Source organism: Neomonachus schauinslandi, chromosome 8 (assembly GCF_002201575.2).
Source record: "Neomonachus schauinslandi chromosome 8, ASM220157v2, whole genome shotgun sequence".
In the NCBI taxonomy this organism is placed as follows: Eukaryota; Metazoa; Chordata; class Mammalia; order Carnivora; family Phocidae; genus Neomonachus; species Neomonachus schauinslandi.
The window spans coordinates 122,368,908-122,383,703 of NC_058410.1; the positions used below are offsets into that span (position 1 = coordinate 122,368,908).

At 46.1% G+C, this 14,796-nt stretch overlaps 2 protein-coding genes across 8 annotated transcripts in view; one reads left to right on the forward strand and one right to left on the reverse strand.

Moving 5' to 3' along the window:
- Positions 1 to 11,812, forward strand: part of BPHL (biphenyl hydrolase like) — a 35,692-nt gene extending 23,880 nt beyond the window's left edge. Inside the window, exons 6-7 of the mRNA XM_021697225.1 lie at positions 557 to 680; positions 11,511 to 11,812. Coding sequence (XP_021552900.1) covers positions 557 to 680; positions 11,511 to 11,610 — 224 coding nt within the window. The 3' untranslated portion in view covers positions 11,611 to 11,812. The remainder of the gene's footprint in view (positions 1 to 556; positions 681 to 11,510) is intronic.
- A 549-nt stretch (positions 11,813 to 12,361) lies between these two features.
- Positions 12,362 to 14,796, reverse strand: part of TUBB2A (tubulin beta 2A class IIa) — a 4,168-nt gene continuing 1,733 nt past the window's right edge. For 2 of the 7 annotated variants that reach the window (XM_021697089.2, XM_044917529.1), the window contains 2 exons: positions 14,561 to 14,671; positions 12,366 to 13,621 (listed from right to left, as the gene is read on the reverse strand). In XM_021697089.2, the coding sequence (XP_021552764.1) occupies positions 12,561 to 13,621; positions 14,561 to 14,671 (1,172 nt within the window). In that variant the 3' untranslated portion in view covers positions 12,366 to 12,560. Of the gene's footprint in view, positions 13,622 to 14,560; positions 14,692 to 14,796 lie in introns of all 7 variants that reach the window. The other 5 variants (XM_044917531.1, XM_044917527.1, XM_044917526.1 and 2 more) reach the window with 5 other exon arrangements.

Genomic DNA, 14,796 nt, shown 5'->3' on the forward strand with positions numbered 1-14,796 from the left:
TTGTTACAATGGAGGTGAGGCCCTTATTGTCTCCAGAGTATGGCAGTCAGGAATGTCATGGAGGCAGGAGGAATGAAGAGAAGCTCATTTGCTATGTGTAAGTTATAACTTCACAGGAGGTATAGAAGCTCTGAGGGTAGCTGGGGCCCCGGGGACCACGTCAGACATTATTTCAAGGGAAAAGCTTTTCAGATGCCAAGCACCTACCAGTGTTTTGCAAACTGGGGACTCTTCTCCCTAATATAAAGAGCTGTGGGGTTTTTTTGTGTGTTTATTTTCTTGTTTTGCATAAATTATGCATATAATCAGGCAAAACTGCTTGTTTACTAGAACTTTCCAAGAAGGAGAAAAAAAAAGCAGAGAACCAGAAAAGGAGGCCCACAGATTGTGAGAGCTAGGAGACCCCTCGGACCCCGTCTAATGCAGACCACCTCTTTTAGGAACAGGGGCACCGAGGTCTGGAGGGAGGCAGGAAAGACCCCAGACCCCTGCTTCTCTGACTCCCTCGGCGTGCTGGTCACATGGAAGCAGATCCTCAGTGCTGTTTGTCTTGCAGGGAATATCTGTGGGCACTTGCTGCCGCTGATTCAGTGCCCCACCTTAATCGTGCACGGAGAGAAGGATCCGCTGGTCCCACGGTTCCACGCCGACTTCATACACAAACACGTGAGAGGGTCGCGGTAAGTGCCGTCTCTGCCCCGGCGCTCTGCCTCACAGCCTCAGGACGTGCGTGCGTGGAAGGAGCTAGGGAAGGAAAGGAAATATTGGAATGGGAATTTTTTTTTTTTCAGAAGATCTTATTTATTTATTTATTACAGACAGAGAGAGAGAGGGAGGCAGAGGGAGAAGCAGGCTCTCTGCAGAGCAGATGCGGGACTCGATCCCAGGACCCGGGGATCCTGACCTGAGCCGAAGGCAGCCGCTTAACCGACTGAGCCACCCAGGCACCGCTGGGGTTGGGAGTTTTTAAGGTGTCCCCCCCCTTCCCAGTTTGCCAGTGTCAGTAAATAGTACTGCTCTGTTTGGGGTTCCAGGGAAATGCCGAACGCAAGGAGCTGGGATTTGTGGGTAACCGGGAACCAGAAGGAAAGGAATTCTTAGATGGACGTCTTACGGCAAATGTGCTAATAGGTACCAAGTTCTGTAACACTGCAGACAGTTTAGATTTCTAGCCAGCAGTGTTAACTAAAACAGTTTTATATAATTTGGAAATTTTCAGATGTGTTTATCATTATGAAAGTACTATCTACCCAGGAAAGAAAATTTGTAAAATCAAAAGAAGAAAACAGATTGCCTGCTGCTTGCCACCCATTTAAGTACTTCTGCTGTTAGCATTTTTTTAAAGATTTTATTTATTTGAGAGAGCGCGGAGAGAGAGAGTGGAAAAAGAGCACACGGCGGTGGGGGCGGGGTTGCAGAGTGAGAAGCAGACTCCTGCTGAGCAGGGAGCCTGGGATCAGGACCTGAGCAAAAGTCAGACCCTTAACCGACTGAGCCACTCAGGCGCCCCCAGCTATTAGCAATTTTAATATGTTTCTCCTTTCTAGTATTTTTTTAAACATAAATATAATTATATTCTGTATTCAACTCTGAATCCTGCTTTTTTTCCACTTAAAATTATGTTGTAAACTTCTCATGTTATTTCAGCCTTAAATATGTACACATCAGATGCGAAGCCTGTTATTCAGAATCACAAAATATCAACATATACCAAGCCATGTTGGTGGCTCACTCGATTAAACAGCAGATACATGTTACTTGTTCTTTGCATTCTTGTTTCTGCCAAGCAGCCTTGGACATCGAAGAAGCTTATTATACATGTCAGCAGAAATTCTGTTCTTTAAGCCCATGCATTTTTGTATGGAATAGAAATTTATCTTTTAAGTACTTTGGCTAACGCAGGAGCCAGCTTTCCCTGGTACTTATATCAAGATGAAAATTGAAAGTTGAATAAATTTTGCATTTTCTTTCCCTGAAATGGATGCATACTCTGAAGGAGAAAGTGAGGTGTGCCCAGGGGGTAATGACCTGATTTTTTTTTTTTTTTTTAACAAACATACCAGAGGATAAATATTCAAGTGAGCCTTGACCCCTTCAGAGACTATATATTTTTTCCAGAGATGCTGTCATTACTCCATCTTTGGAATTCTAAGGAATTCTTTTGAAATTGGCTTTATTAATGACTTAAGAAAATCCTCCCTCCCTTCCTCCTTCCCTTCCTCTCTGCTTCCCTCCTTTTCTCCTTTCCCTCTATGAGCTGATTTCTGATGCCTCATGGGCCAGCACTGCCTGGCATGGTTAGTGCTGGTCCCTGTCCTGAGAGCTCACACAATCCAGCAGGGAAACCAGACTCAGAAACAGTTCCACTACTGTTTTTTTAAATTCCGGTATAGTTAACATACAGCGTTATATTAGTTTCAGGTATACAATAGAATGACTCAACAATTCTTATGTTGAGTCTAATATGTTACTCAGTGCTCATCATGATAAGTGTCCTCTTAATCCCCATCACCTATTTCACCCCCCCCATCTCCCCTCTACTAACCATCCATTTGTTCTCTAGAGTTAAGAGTCTATTTCTTGGTTTGTCTTTTTTTTTTTTTCCTTTACTTGTCTGTTTCTTAAATTCCACATATGGGTGAAATCGTGTGGTATTTGTCTTTCTCTGACTGACTTATTTCCCTTAGCATTATACTCTCTAGCTCTATCCATGTTGTTACAAATGGCAGGATTTCATCCTTTTTTATGGCTGAGTAATATTCCTGTGTGTATATATACCACCTCTTCTTTATCCATTCATCTATCAGTGGACACTTGGGCTGTTACCATAATTTGGCTATTGTAAATAATGCTCCTATAAACATAGGGGTGCGTGTATCCCTTTGAATTAGTGTTTTTGTATTCTTTGGGGTAAATACTCAGTAGTGCAATTACCAAATTATAGGGTAGTTCCATTTTTAACTTTTTGAGCAACCTCCGTACTGTTCTCCAGAGTGGCTGCACCAGTTTGCATTCCCACCAACAGTGTAAGAGGGTTTCCCTTTCTCTGTCCTCTCCAACTCTTGTCTTGTGTTTTTGATTTTAGCCATTCTGACAGGTCTGAAGTGATATCTCCTTGTAGTTCCGACTTGCATTTCCCTGATGATGAGTGATGTTGAGCATCTTTTCATGTGTCTATTGGCCATCTGGATGTCTTCTGTGAAGAAATATCTATTCATGTCTTCTATTTTTTAATTGGATTATTTGTTTTTTTTGGATGCTGAGTTCATAAGTCCTTTACATGTTTTGGATACTAGCCCTTTATCAGATATGTCATTTGCAAATATCTTCTCTAATTCAATAGATTGTCTTTTAGTTTTATTGATTATTTCCTTTGCTGTGCAGAAGCTTCTTATTTTGATGAAGTCCCGATAGCTTATTTTTGCTTTTGTTTCCCTTGCCTCGGGAGACGTATCTAGAAAAAAAGTTGCTATGTCCAATGTTAAAGAAGTTACTGCCTGTGTTCTCTTCTAGGAGTTTTATGGTTTCAGGCCTCACATGTAGGTTCATAACGCATTTTGAGTTTATCTTTGTGTATGGTGAAAGCCATCCACTACTTTTTTTCTTTTTTAAGATTTTATTTATTAGAGAGAGAGTGTAGAGCGGGAGAGAGGGAGCACATAAGTGGGGGCAGGGGGTGGGGGCAGAGGGAGAGGGAGAAGCAGGATGAAGCAGGCTCCCCCTAGCAGGGAGCCCAATGTGGGTCTCAATCCCAGGACCCCGGGATCATGACCTGACCCACAGGTAGACGCTTAACTGACTGAGCCACCCAGGGGCCCCTGTACTACTTCTTAATCATATTATTCCATGATAAATTTCAACAAACAAAAGGAGAATTTTTAAATGTGGGGGCCATGCTTCTTATTCTACAGTAAAATATAATTATTATCAGCCTGTATAATTTTTATATCCATATAGCATTTTATATTTTAAAAGGCATTTTACATACAATACCTAACTACACTTCATAACAAACTTATGAAAAAAATATTGTCCCCATGTATAGATGAGAAAATCAAGGTTGAGAGTTCTTAAGTAATCTTCCAAGGTTGCAGAGCTAGTAAATGGCAAATCCTGGATGTTTTTCCCTCCTAATATAGCACTTTTCCCTCCACAGCACAGCTGCCTCTCATAAACATACTCTTATTTTAATATGATGGTAAGATGCCTGGATTATATGCTTGCTGACCTGGTTAATTGTCTTCTAGCTTCAGAAATGACAGGTTTTTGCACACTGATGCTCATGATAAATGCAGTGTGTTCTCTTAGAGAGCCAGGTTCAATACAAGTCAGTCTGCAAGGAAGTTTAATTTAGGAATTCTGTTCCAAACCCATCTCCTAGCAACGGAATACATCAATATGGGAAAAAAATAGTCCCTTCCTGTTCAGATGTTAATTATTTCAGGAGACTGTTTTATGGAAGATTATTTTCTTAGAGCAGTGTTCTTTGGAACAAATGAGTGGAAGGTAAAGTATTATTGGCGATGATTGTCTTAAACTGGCTTGCATTTTACACCTGCATTGCTGTGCTGTAAGAGCCCTTTGTGTTCGGCCTGAACCCACCTAGAACCCAGGTGGGTTACTTCAGACCCCAGAAAAGGAAGGTGGATTCCTTGAGCACCAAAGTCCTACTGAGATTCAGCGCTGCAGGCCATGTGACAACAGGAAAGCAAGGTAGAGTGGCAAGTTTCCAGTGAACTTGATATTTCATTACCTTGCCAGGTACATTTATAAATAAACTTAAGGATACAGTCTATCCCTTCAGAGATTATACCAACAAACAGATAATCACATATGAGACAAATGCCTTTCTCTCCTCAGAAGGAGGCCCAATGAAGGGAGGGGTTGTTCAGGCCTGCTAAACAGGCCTGTGTTAATTTGTCTCTCTTTCTTCTCTTTGTGAGAAACAATGGTAGAGTCTCTTGGAAGCGAAGAGGCCTTAAGGATCATTCAAGTTCAGTGGTTTTAAAACTTGTTTTTAGGCAGCCTAACAAACTCTGATGCAGAAGCCCAAGACATAACACATAAAATAAGAGCTACTCTGATTAGAGCGGGGGGAGGGGGGCACCCTTGCCACTTCGATTCTCCTTGTCCTGCCCCAGCCCCTGTGCGATCCCTGCTCATCCAGCCCTCCCTCCTAGACTGCAAAGCCCTGACCGCTCACCCCTTGGCTATCTGGCTGCTCCTTGGGCATCCCCTTAAGGCCAGCCCCAGCTCGCTTTCAGAGGGTTTGCGCTGATCAGAGGCCAGCACCCATGAGACCCTTTGGGGTTGCCGTGGACAAGCCTCGGGAGGCGGTGGGCCTGAGCCAGTTCAGAAGACGATGTGACTTCACAGCTGGTTGAGCCACGTGTACGGGTCAGCTAGCACCACTAACAAATATCACATGCTGGGCGGCTTAAACAGTAGAAACGTATTCCCTCTCTCAGTTCTGGAGAACTGAACTTCTAGCCTAGAAGTCTGAGATCAGGGTATCAGCAGGGTTGATTTCTTCTTAGGCTTCTTTCCTTGGCTTATAAATAGTCGTCTTCTTAGAAGGACACCAGTCACATTGGATTAGGTCCCACCCATATGATCTCATTAGTCACCTCTTTAAAGATCTTATATCCAAATAAAGTCACACTCTGAGATGCTGGGGGTTAGGACTTCAACATATGGATTTGCAGGACGTGCAATTCAGTGTGCATGAGCCCATGTTTCTGTGGAGGTGCTCAGATCTCAGGAATAGGAGGACCAGCAGAGACCAGGACCCGGGTTCCAGACCCAGCTGCAGATGACCAGCACCATGCCTGGAATCCCTCTCCATGGCCCTCCCTCCACCACCTCCCATTGCCTGGCCAAGTGGACTCATCCCTCCGGTAGCAACTCAAATGTATCCTTCGCCAGTTACTCATCGTTTTGAGACTGCATGGTCCTTTTTAACAGTTGTGAGCATATGAATTTAATTTTCTTCCTGTTGAGCATGTCAACATCGGTCCCAGGATGTGGTCTAGTGCATTTTAAAGTGCTTGCTACACTTTGAAAGAGAGTATGAGAGGCACACAGGGGCCATTGACCGGTGACTCAGTCCCAAAAAGTGTGGTGAGGAGTCCAACTGTGTGCTCTGGGGCCCGGGCCAGAGAGCCAGATCAGGTGGGAAAGAATGAGGGGTAAAGTCCATGTGTGCAAAGACTTGGCACCAGGGGTTCAGTGTGAGCTAACGGGGAGCGGTGGGAAATGGAGTCTTGCTGGAGAGCAGGATTGGTACATTGGGATCCTGAGCAGCGTTCACAGCGGGGATTAAGAGCACGGACAGGGACTCAGACCCAGGTTTGAGTGCTGGCGCTGGCCCTAAGTGTGCCCTTCAGCAGCGTGCATGTATTTCTGTACTTCTGTTTCCTTGTGTGTAAAATGGGGATGATACGTATCATTTCAGAATATTTTGTAGATCTAGTAAGATCTACACAGTAGCTGCCACTTTTGTGGCTGGAATGCTGGGGTGGGTGCAAGTGATCAGGGGTCCCAGGAGGCAGCTGGGGTGTCGCTTGATAGGAGGTCAGTGGCAAGCTGCTCTCTGGCCCGACTTTCAGACTGTTGTCAGGGGGTATTAAGGTTCTCCAGAGAAACAGAACCAATAGGATACACACAACAGACATGCACGCACGCACGCACGCGGAGGTTGATTTATTTTACGGGATAAGGAATTGGCTCATGCAATTATGGAGGCTGAGAAGTCCGAGATCTTCGGTGGGCAAGCTGGAACATTAACAAGTTAGAGCCCCAAGAGAGCTGATGGTGTGGTTCCAGTGTGCCTGAAGGCCTGAGAACCGGGCAGAGCCAATGTTTCCGTGTGAGTCCAAAGGCAAAAAAAATGCTGGTGTCCCAGTTTGAAGGCAGTCAGGCAGGAGGAATTGCCTCTTACCTCCTGAGGGAGGGTCAGCCATTTTGTTCTATTCAGGCCTTCAACTGATTGGATGTGGCCCACCTATATCAGGGAGGACAGTCTGCTTCACAGAATTGTAGTGATTTAAATGTGAATCTCATCCAAAAAGTGCCCTCACAGAAATGCTCAGAACAACGTTTGACCAAATAGCTGGGCATCCATGGCTCAGTCAAGTTTATGCACAAAACCAGCCGTCACAATGGGGAGGGCATAGGTACAGGTCACTCTCCACAGAGGTCTTGGCCTCTGGTAGATTCCCTGGAGCGTGTTCCAGCAGGGTGGTAGCGAGGGTACACATTGGTAGTGAGGGTTAGGCTGTCTAGGTGGTGGGCCAGGTGCCGTGAGTTCTTTGTCTGACTCATGGAAGGGAGGAAGGACCTCTCTCTGCAGCTTCCTGGGCTCCTCAGGTCCAATCACCAGAGGTAAGATGGCCCAGGGCCTCCGGTGTGGGCCAGGAGGAGCTGAAATGAACTGACCTAGGTGACAAAAGTTCATGCTGATGACAAAGGATTGTTTTCAGCTCTGTGGTAGAGGGAGCCAGGTTACTGGGGGGAGGTGGACAGTGCAGGAGGGATGGCTGCCTTGACTTCCATTTCTGGACCAACTCTAGCCTTGGGACGGGGGAGGGAAGATCTGCCCTCCCTTCTCCTAACTGCCCCAGGTGACTTCTCTGCCTCTCCCCATCCCTTCCTCCTCCCAGCCGCTGCTTCTAGTTCCTCATCCCTAGCTGCTTGCTGCTGTGGTTGAAGGGAAAGCAGTCAGCTCAAGACCCCACTTACGGTCGGGTTACAGGACGAACACCAAACAGGATTAGCCTCGTCCTTACAAAGCTGAGTCCTTTGTATTTTAGAGAGAGTGGGGTCTCCTCCTTTCTAGACAAACCTTACCCATGACGTTTTGTAAAGTCTCTCTTGAGAATCTTCCACTTGGAGTAGATTATGTTAGCCAAACGTAAATAAATTGTGCTCCCAAGTCAGAGCATTTCATTAACGATGCTGTCCATAATTAGAACCATTGCGAGGACTTTTGCGTATTGTAAAGGGCAACTCAAATAGAATAAGAAAATAATAGAAAACATATATTGTTCGCTGTGTGCCCAAAGGTCCTGTACAATGTGGCTTGTGTGCCTTATCTCGTTTTGTCTTTGGAGTAATCCTGTGGGGTAGATGCTGTTACTTGTCCCCCTTTTCCAGATGAGAAAGTGTGACCTGGGAAGATGAAATAACTTGCCAGCATGGATCCCACATTGATTAGACTGGACACATCCTGACCCCATACAGCCCATGCCTTTAACCCTGAGGTATCACCTCCAATTACATTCAGCTGTGACTCAGAGCTCTCAGTCCGGTCAGAAGGCCCCAACATGGCCCCTGTCGTCCCGCAGGTTTGGCAGGACTTGCTTCTCTGCACACGAGTTAAAAGCATCAGTCTGGTAGACCCGGACAGCCCAGAGGGGGTCCGCTCCTAGCTGTGGTATTATCAGAAAAGCAGCCGCTGAGGCAGTTTGGTTTCTTTCTAATGCTTGAGATATGATTGCATTTGAGGGAAAGAACTTCTCAGAAGTCTACTTCCCTTTCCCAAACATCTGCTCGGCTCTCGGGCTGAGGGGGAGAGCCTGCTGGAGAGGATGCAGGCTTGGAGGCCGTGCTCTACACCCCCATTTTACCAGCTTGAAGGGGATTGTGGCCCACCCACTGGGCTTTCTGAAAGGAGCAGAGAATAAATATATATATATATATATATATATATATATATATATATATATACACACACATATATATATATAAATTATAAATATAATTTATTAATTATTTGAGAGTGACTGTGGGGGGAAGGAGCAGAGGGAAAAAGGAGAAAGAAAATTCCAAGGAGGCTCCATGCCCAGCGTCGAGCCTGACGCAGGGCTCCATCTCACAACCCTGAGATTATGAGCTAAGTCTAAATCAAGAGTCAGACGCTTAACTGACTGAGCCACCCAGGTGCCTGAGAATAAAGAATTAAAAGGGGATGTTGTTGGCAACGAGGTCTGGATGGCCTTGGAAGGAATGCCTGAAAGTGACCAGGCCTCCCTGTTAGCCACATGGCTGTCCAGTTGTCATTGTGGAAGAGATCCAGGTACAGAGAACCAGCAGCCTACTTTGGTTTTCAACTAAAACAAAAATGCTTACAGACTCGACTAGCAACTTTAGGGGTTCATATACCACTAGAGTTTTATCACATCCAAAGTGAAGAAAAAAATGCTACGGCATGTTACTTATGGGCTGCTCCTGTCTGTAGTTCTCACAGCTTAATTTGAAAGCTGTTGAAGGTTAGACTGAGGAAGGAGAGGTAGTATGGTGGGGCCGGCGTGTTGTTTGTCCTTGGCCACCTCATCTGTAAGGAGCATCCTAGAAGGACTCTTCCCAAGCAGAGGTAAAGTGACCATTGAATTTACACTGTGGGATCAGACACATTTCAGCTCCTCAAAAGATCTAGAATCAAATCTCTTTTTCTGAAGGTGCCAAATGCAGGCAGGAACCTGCCCCGGGAAAGAGGAATTTGTATTTGCCCCCTCAGAGGCCCCTACATTTCCAGTTGCACTATGTGTCTGCCGGTGGGGGACTTGCTACTGATTTTCCTGGAAAATGTGATTGTTTGAAAACCACCCTCCATGGAGCATGTGATTAGTTCTTTTTGTTATTTGGGTGAGAATCTATATCAGCAGTATATTGCTTCATAGCCCTGACAGCTGTATATTTATGCTTGTCCAGAGGACTGTTCCCAAAGCAGAACACATGATAGTTTTCAAGTATAGTGAATCCTAAAGGATTATACTAAGGACCTTGAAATGACCCCCAAAACGTATCAAGGAGGAGAGCAATTTTCTTTATAGCCCCATCCATCCATCCATCCATCCATCCATCCATCCATCCATCATTCCATCCGTCCATCCACAGTCCAGTGCAGTTCTGAATGTAGATGCCTGAAAACAGGCCTCCCATATTTTTAATGAAGGGGACCTAGTGTTTATTTCCCTAAGACCTAGAGATTACCATAGGAATAGTGCAGATACACTGAGGCTAAAAAGAAGAGATGCACAGCTGGTGTCTCTCCTTCCTTGTTGGGAATCTGAGCAAATTGTAGAAATGGGGTAGGCCCTATGATAACCATTGTGGCTACCCACAAAGAGGACGTCCAACTTTGGCAGGTCAGGGTCCCTCTGCTTCAGAGTTCAGCTTAGCACACATTAGGGGATGCAGGTTAGCCTAAACACGTCCTTCTATGACCTCTCAGTATCCTCGGCTGCTGGTTATTTTCTGCCTTCTAAAAATGGAGGCCCTGAGCATCCCTGCAAGCCCTGCTCCTTCTGTGGGGCAAATGGGATCCTATCTTTGGAGTTGCTGCAGTTGATCCTTTTTTTTTGTGAACAGCATTAAAATTGAATTTGGAGTGTTCTGGCTATTATTAATGGCATTATTAGCTTTCCCAAGGCCTCAGAAAGATGCCAACAATATATCCTTCTTTCAAGTAGATTATCAGGTGTATCTAGGTACCCCTGCCCCACACCCCACGTGGTTGAGTTGCAGGGGGCCTGACATTGTCCAAGGACAGCTCTATTCCCCCAGCTCCTTTTCCCTACAAATCCTCCCTCAAGTTCTTAGAGCTCTCAACCCCCAGTTGTTGAAAGGTCAGAGAATTAGGCGGTGTAGTAACTGGTATTTTGCCCCGATAGGACCGTTTAATGTCCAGTTGTTATTATAGACAAAACAGCTTGGACTTGTGCCTGTATCCTAGAAGCTTTGTTTAACCCTTTATTTCTGCACTTTTACAGCCACTAAAGAAAATGTAGAACTCAAAGAAGACTGCCTATATTCAAGAAATTGCAAACCAGCCACATTTGACCAAAAGCTTATGACAGAAGTCCTAGGAGTAGTGAGGTTTGCCACAAGACATGCACAAAGGGTTGCTGAGGCTAGCTCCAGCTGCCCCCAAGGTCCCCAGGAACACTTATGTGCCCTTTGTCTGCTGGCTAATATTCAGATTTCTTCAATCCTCCAAAAGTGACAAGGTGATTTTGAATCTTAAATGACAGGCTGCTGGGGGCTGTGATTTCTGACTTGGGCTTTCACTCTAGGATACCTCAGGAAGCTCACCTGTTCCAATCCAGTGGATTCTGGACATTTCGTATTTTTCTTGGCTTTCCAACCTTCTCCCTTAAAATCAACCTTATTAAAATGGGTTTTTTTTTCCCCCCTAAGTAATGACCAAATTACATCCCCCACTCTCAATCAGATTTAAAGTCAAACCATGTGTTACATGATACAGTTCCAGATTGTAAATACAATGTGTGTGCTGTTAAGTCAACCCCCAGGTTGGTTGTAAACGCCCCAAGAAGCTCTCACCCTTACGTCTATAATCAGGGAAAGTTTGTATTATGTACCTTACCTTTCCTCCCCAATAGTCAAAATGAAAAAAAGAATGGGGCAGGTTTTCACTTCAGTTTTCATGAAATGTTGGAAAGGGTGAGTTTTAAATGGTGTGCCATTAATCATAAACTTATTTTTTTTAGGTTGCATCTGATACGAGAAGGCAAGCACAACCTACATTTACGTTTTACAGATGAATTCAATAAGTTAGCAGAAGACTTCTTACAGGAAAAAGGCCCCTGAGAACGGCAGGGACCTGGGGATTCCTTACTGTGGGGCTTGAGCCTGTTGCTGCCTTTGAAACACACTGCAGTCCCTCCTTAGCTCACCTGCCTTCCCATGCTTTCTACTCCTCCCTGCAAACTGCTCCCGGCCAAAAGGAAATAATGACATATTAAAATGTCTTCCAGCTGTAAGTGCTACAAAAATTAAAGCTGATTTTTTTAACATTGAAGTTGTGAATGTCTACCATTGGCTTAAAAATTGAATTCTGATTCTGTTTTACTTTCTCGCCAATGAATCTTAGCTGAAGCATTTGGAGTATTTATGACTGTGATTTCAGGATATCTTGAATCTAGAATTATGCTGTCCCTTTTACCTGAGAGGTACAAGCTTTCACTGGTCTTTTTACTTGAATTTATCATTGTTCAAAGTAGAGAAACAGAAGAAAATCCTTGCCTAGGGCCCTTGATACCACATTTTCACAAGAGTTGCTGGAACTACAGTAAATAAGGTAGGAAGGTTTGCTTTGTCCTTAAATCTCTATTTCTTCCACATGTTTCCTGGATTCATTTACTTTAATACTCTGGGCCCGTGAAGATGAAAAACTGTCTTTTTATCTGTCTTCACTAACAGAGCAGAAAAGGCTATTAATTAAAAACGTTAAAGCAGAAATCCTAGTTTGTTAAAGTCACTAAACCCAGAAACATATTTAAGAAGCATTCAGTGAAAGAATAAAAATTGCCTGAAATGAAATTAAGGAAACCACACAGTTTTGGACACATGCTTTTTTATTAGTATAGATATCTTAGACAATACTGTAATTTTTTAGGAGTTTCACATTATTACATCAACAGTGTGAATTTCTGACAGAGGCAAAACGGAGCACCATAGTATACAAATAGAAAGACCATGCTTGATTGAGGACAACAGAAGTTCACTAAATTTAGATGCACGATTTATTTGAGAAGTTCTTAAGCCTCATCCTCGCCCTCCTCCTCCTCGAACTCCCCCTGTTCGTCGGCCGTGGCGTCCTGGTACTGCTGGTACTCGGACACCAGGTCGTTCATGTTGCTCTCGGCCTCGGTGAACTCCATCTCATCCATGCCCTCGCCCGTGTACCAGTGGAGGAAGGCCTTGCGCCGGAACATGGCCGTGAACTGCTCCGAGATGCGCTTGAACAGCTCCTGGATGGCCGTGCTGTTGCCGATGAAGGTGGCCGACATCTTGAGGCCGCGCGGCGGGATGTCGCACACGGCCGTCTTGACGTTGTTGGGGATCCACTCGACGAAGTAGCTGCTGTTCTTGTTCTGCACGTTGAGCATCTGCTCGTCCACCTCCTTCATGGACATGCGGCCGCGGAAGATGGCGGCCACGGTCAGGTAGCGGCCGTGGCGCGGGTCGCAGGCGGCCATCATGTTCTTGGAGTCGAACATCTGCTGCGTGAGCTCGGGCACGGTGAGCGCGCGGTACTGCTGGCTGCCGCGGCTGGTGAGCGGCGCGAAGCCAGGCATGAAGAAGTGCAGGCGCGGGAAGGGCACCATGTTCACGGCCAGCTTGCGCAGGTCGGCGTTCAGCTGGCCGGGGAAGCGCAGGCAGGTGGTGACGCCGCTCATGGTGGCCGACACCAGGTGGTTGAGGTCTCCGTACGTGGGGGTGGTCAGTTTCAGGGTGCGGAAGCAGATGTCGTACAGGGCCTCGTTGTCGATGGAATAGGTTTCATCGGTGTTCTCCACCAGCTGGTGCACCGACAGGGTGGCGTTGTAGGGCTCGACCACCGTGTCGGACACCTTGGGCGAGGGCATGACGCTGAAGGTGTTCATGATGCGGTCTGGGTACTCCTCCCGGATCTTGCTGATGAGCAGCGTGCCCATCCCGGACCCCGTGCCGCCCCCCAGCGAGTGGGTCAGCTGGAAGCCCTGCAGACAGTCACAGCTTTCTGACTCCTTCCTCACCACGTCCAGGACCGAGTCCACGAGTTCGGCTCCCTCTGTGTAGTGGCCCTTCGCCCAGTTGTTGCCCGCGCCACTCTGGCCTGCCAGAGGGAAAGGAGAATATTAGACACTAAAACATTAGGAATTCTGATTTCTGTCATTTGTAGACTAATCTTAAGAGTTGCAGATTCTTCTCTTTTAGATACCTTTTTTACCTATGGAAAATTGTCTATACATCAATGATCCTCAAAAACACTGGACATCATAATAGGATAAAAAGCAAGTTTAGTTCAGATGGAGTTATTAATCGGGAAGATGGTTTGACAAAACCCAGCTGGTTTTTTGTTTTTGTTTTGAGAGTGAGAGAGAGAGCATAAATAGCAGCAGAGGGAGAAGCAGACTCCCCTGCTGGGCAGGGAGCCTGACTCGGGGCTCGATCCCAGGACCCTGGAATCATGACCTGAGCTGAAGGCAGACGCTTAACCCACTGAGACACCCAGGCATCCCAAAACCCAACTGGTTTTAAAACTAGAAACAGGAATCTTATGTAAATATTTACATTAGGTACCATAAACAGTCAAGGGCAAGGGCACAATATGATCCAAAGAGAAGATGGGCTCCAAGCAGCTGGCCCCACATCTGGTCATAACCTGTGTCTTTGGCCTTTGGCTTCCTGACATGCTTACCTGCTGGCCCTGGTCCTCTGACGTCACCAGCAGCTTATCAACTCCTGCTGGAAGGTTAGTCACTGCTCTGTATTCTTCACCTGTCACAGGCTACTCTGTATTTGGGGGCGGGGGTCGGGGAGCGAAGGGGCCCTCTGCAGGCTGACACTGTGCTCTGAACTGCCCAGAGACCAGGGGCCAGAAGGAGAGGGGCCAGAGAAGTGGTCGCCCCAGGATTAGGTGGAATTAGGCCAGGACCTAGGGCTCTCTGTGGACACAGTCTCCACCTTGGCATTCAGCACTAAGATCTCTGACTTCCACAGTGTTGAGAAGGGAGACTCACTGAGCCAGTTGCCACTGATCGTGACTACATACCAAACACGAAGTTGTCCGGCCTGAAGATCTGGCCGAATGGTCCAGACCTGACGGAGTCCATGGTGCCCGGCTCCAGATCCACCAGGATGGCCCGAGGTACGTATTTGTTACCTGTGGGGAACAGAGCCGCCCTTAGATGTGCAGCGGGCAAAGGGATCACAGACAAGGCTGTGCTCTATGCTCCTTTCACAGCAGAATCATTAGAGAACATTCTAGCATCTGAGACAAAAGTGAGC